Genomic DNA, 4,206 nt, shown 5'->3' with positions numbered 1-4,206 from the left:
TTTTTAACTTTAGTAAATCCCTTTTTGACCATGATAAAGAAAAACGCCAAATATCCACTCGTGTTTTGCTTTTGAATATCCATTTGTGAAAAGAAAATCCAAAGACCAAAACATACACTGACCAAGGAGCTTTAATGGCATCACCATATCAAACAACTTCTTCAGAATCAAGATGAAATAAGAGTTTGAAGAAGAATGAATTTATGAATAAATAAACAACAAGAAAATAAATACCAGTGTTCCTGAATTCAGCACACAGAACGAGATTTGATCACGTGAACACACCGTTTCCACGAGATTTGAAGGAGATTTAAAGGAGCACAGTGTATACTTTCCACACACAGCCGAGCAGGAGCACTGAAGGCGGAGTGGAGGAGGACAGCAAGACCCCGGAGAAGCAGCATCAGCAGCCTCGGACTCTCAGGTGAGTGTAAAACTCATGTGTTCAACGCTTCATCCGGGGACAAAGACCTTTAAAACTAAACTAAAAACACGAGCAGAGGAAACAGGAAATACGAGAAGCGTTTTATTTTGAAAGTCAAAGAAACGTTCCTCTGTTTCCTTCGGGTCTACTGGTCTGAATTGTGAGCATTATTTATTTAAAGTTAAATGTGAAACCTTCTTTTAAAATAATGATAGTAATTGTGCACGTGTAGTACATTTGAAATGAAGGCACGTGTGCACACCGAAAAAGACACAGCTACATTCAACCAAAACAAGGTAAACATTTAACTTTATATAATATTTATAACAATGCATCAAATACTGAGGTGGTACTCAGATCTTGTACTTGAGTAAAAGTACTCAGATCTTGTACTTGAGTAAAAGTAGAAGTACCAGAGTGTAGGAATACAGTAAAAGTCCTGCATTCAAAATATTCCTTGAGTAAAAGTAGAAAAGTATTATCATCAAAATATCGTCAAAGTAGCGACAGTAAAAGTAGTGATTGTGCAGACTGGTCCATTTCAGAATAATATATAGGATATGTTTTATAATGATTGATCATTAAAGTGTTCTCAAAGCTGGTAAAGGTGCAGCTAGTTTGAATGACTTTGTAGACTGCAGGGAAGCTGGTGAATTTACGCCAGGTGGAACTAAAGTCTGATTTAAGACTTGATGATATTTCACATCATTCATCCAGATCTGCAAAGTAACTAAAGGTATTAAATACATGTAGTGGAGTCAAAGCACACCATTTACCTCTGAACTGTAGAGGAGTAAAAGTACAGAGTAGCATAAACTGGAAATACTCAAGTGAAGTACAAGTACCTAAGAATTACAAAATAGCTTATCCAACAGGTTTAATCAACATAAAACTGGTTTACTCTCAGCAGTGTAAAATGTGTTGTTGTTCAATGTTATGTGATTTATACACGCCTATATGGTTCCAGAAAGACCACTTAACGAATAAAAAAACACTCGCGGACCACCTAACTCCACAAATATCAAAAACACATCGTTTTTCTAGAACAGATTACAAATCGCCTGAACATTTTACAAACAAGTGGCAGCATGTGTGATGAAGGTGTTGCGCTAGGCTATAGCATGCAATCGAAAGTGAAACTTAACCTCGCTCCATTGCGGAGATATTCCCGCGAGAGTGTGGACAACTGAAATGTATTTATTTATTTCAAATGTGAAATGTTACCGATATACTCACGGAGTGTTTTTTTATTGGGTAAGTGAAAAAGTTTGAGAAACACTGCTCTAGAAGCTTCATTGAGACTGTACAACTGAATGATACTCTGAGCTACTTCAGGGTTAACATGTCCCGTACTGCAGAGATGAAATGAGGTTAAACCAGTTTACGGAGGGCTGATGAGGAGTTGCTGGTGTTTGTGGTGAACAGAGAGACTAACCAGGAAACACTTTCTTTTTCTCCCTCACTGCAGAGAGACAGACGGACTGAGAATAAGACGATCAGACGGACTGTACTTCCTGTCTGCTGTGTTTCAGCTTCACTCGGAGACAACATGGCTTCCAGGTTAGAGGAAGATCTCTGCTGTCCGATCTGTCGGGAAGTCTTTAGAGATCCTGTTTGTCTGTCCTGTAGCCACAGCTTCTGTAAAGCCTGTCTGCAGACCTGGTGGACGGGGAAAGAAGTAAAGGAGTGTCCAGTTTGTAAGACAAGGTCATTGATGGATCCTCCCCCCTGCAACCTGGCATTAAAGAACCTGTGTGAGACCTTCTTACTGGAGAGAGATCAAAGTCCTCCAGAGGCTCTCTGCAGTCTGCACTCTGAGAAACTCAGACTCTTCTGTCTGGACCATCAGCAGCCAGTGTGTCTCGTCTGCAGAGATTCAAGAACACACACCAACCACAGCTTCAGACCCACGGATGAAGCTGCTCAGGATCTCAAGAAGGAGCTCCAGAAAGCTCTGCAGCGCTTTCAGGAGAAACGGGAGCTCTCTGAAGAAGTTAAAGTGAAGTTTGATCAAACAGCAGGACACCTGAAGGTCCAGGCTCAACGCACAGAGACGCAGATTAAGGAGCAGTTTAAGAAGCTTCACCATTTTCTAGAAGAGGAAGAGGAGGCCAGGGTGGCTGCACTGAGGGAGGAAGAGGAGCAGAAGAGGAGGGTGATGATGGAGGAGAAGATGGAGGCTGTGAGCAGAGAGATAGCACACACAGTCAGAGCCACGGAGGAGGAGCTGAGAGCTGAAGATGTCTCCTTCCTGCACAACTACAAGGCTGCAGTGGAGAGGCTGCAGCGCCCCCTGCTGGAGGATACACAGCTGCCCTCAGGAGCTCTGATAGACCAGGCCAAACACCTGGGCAACCTCAGCTTCAACATCTGGAGCAAGATGAAGGACATGGTGACCTACTCTCCTCTCACCCTGGACCCAAACACTGCTGATCAAAGACTCATCCTGTCTGAAGGTCTGACCAGTGTGAGAGGAGAGGAGGAGGAAGGAGAGAAGCTTCCTGATAACCCAGAGAGGTTTGATTATGAATGGACTGTCCTGAGCTCTGAGGGCTTTAACTCCGGGACTCACAGCTGGGACGTCCAGGTCACAGACAGTGCATTCTGGTATCTGGGCGTGTTAGCAGAGTCTGTCCGGAGGAAGGGAAGCATAGGCTCTGGATTATGGGGAATAAGTCTCTTTGACGGTAAATACAAAGCAGAGCCTTCATTACATCCAGACACTCCTCTCAGCCTGAAGAAGAAGCTCCAGAGGGTCAGAGTGGATCTGGACTGGAACAGAGGAAAGTTGTCGTTCTCTGATCCTGACACTAACACACACATACACACTTTCACACACACTTTCACTGAGAGGGTGTTTCCGTACTTTAACACTGAGGGGGAAGTGAAGATATTACCACTGAAGGTGTGTGTGACAGTGGTTCAGAGCACGTAGAGATAGAGAGGATCATTAACTCCATATTTCTTATCTCTTAAAGGGGAAATGAATTGCATGTAACCTCTGCAGCTGCACCTCCTGCCGTCTCATTATAACCAGTGTTGTGCTAGTTACTGAAACCAGTAACTAGTTACCATTACTAGTTACATGCCCACAGCCCGTCTCCGCATGTGACACAGGAAGTATTTAAGTACATTTACTCATCTCTGTTCGCCTGACTGTTGACTATATAAAAATACTAACGCAGTAACGCACCATGTAGTAACGGTAACTGAGTTACTGAATTTAAAAAGTAATGCGTTAGAGTACTAGTTAGTCCCAACACTGATTATAACAAACACGTGTTTATTTTTGGTGCACTGGTTATTTTAATATCATGTTTTCCGATAGTGCAAATAAACTTTTCTGAAGCTTTTTTGTTAGTTTAACTTTTATTGGTTCTTCCTACAAATGATATGCTTTGAAAAGGTGATCCAGACAGAATCAGAACTTTCCATCAAGCCACTTTTAGTGACATCTCTAACTCATTATCTTCTCATTGACTTGTTGTGATGACTTGTTTGGCTTCTGTTGATGTTGTGAGACTTGTGTTTAACCAATATAAAATGAAAAGCTTTCTACACGTTGTGGTGGAAATTCTTGAAATAAACTAGTCAAAGAGTTGTCCTGAGTCTTTCATCATGTTTTTCAAAAGAGGCGCACAGCATACAGAGAGCAATGTCTCCACAGCCGAGTTCAACTACTCAGACTGAAGAGAGGGCTTTCATGCCGTGACAAGGAATACGCTTATTCATGAGATAACTGACCCCTGACCCTATCAACGTGCAATAGAGCCATGATCACT

General features: G+C 42.4%; 1 protein-coding gene across 2 annotated transcripts; it reads left to right on the top strand.

Moving 5' to 3' along the window:
* The first annotated feature begins 396 nt into the window (after nucleotides 1-396).
* LOC117465043 (E3 ubiquitin-protein ligase TRIM39-like) lies at nucleotides 397-3,952 on the top strand. 2 transcript variants are annotated; one of them, XM_034107895.2, is made up of 2 exons: nucleotides 397-424; nucleotides 1,893-3,952. In XM_034107895.2, exon 2 carries the CDS (start codon nucleotides 1,974-1,976, stop codon nucleotides 3,357-3,359), a length of 1,386 nt encoding a protein of 461 aa, XP_033963786.1. In that variant the 5' UTR covers nucleotides 397-424; nucleotides 1,893-1,973; the 3' UTR covers nucleotides 3,360-3,952. The 2 variants fall into 2 exon arrangements, with proteins under 2 accessions (XP_033963786.1, XP_033963784.1); XM_034107893.2 differs by lacking the exon at nucleotides 397-424 and adding an exon at nucleotides 645-720.
* Nucleotides 3,953-4,206: the final 254 nt, after the last annotated feature.

The sequence above is a fragment of the Pseudochaenichthys georgianus genome, chromosome 19 (genome assembly GCF_902827115.2).
Source record: "Pseudochaenichthys georgianus chromosome 19, fPseGeo1.2, whole genome shotgun sequence".
Classification (NCBI taxonomy): domain Eukaryota; kingdom Metazoa; phylum Chordata; class Actinopteri; order Perciformes; family Channichthyidae; genus Pseudochaenichthys; species Pseudochaenichthys georgianus.
The sequence above is the reverse complement of the archived record's forward strand: the minus strand, read 5'-3'. Positions and strand labels throughout refer to the sequence as shown.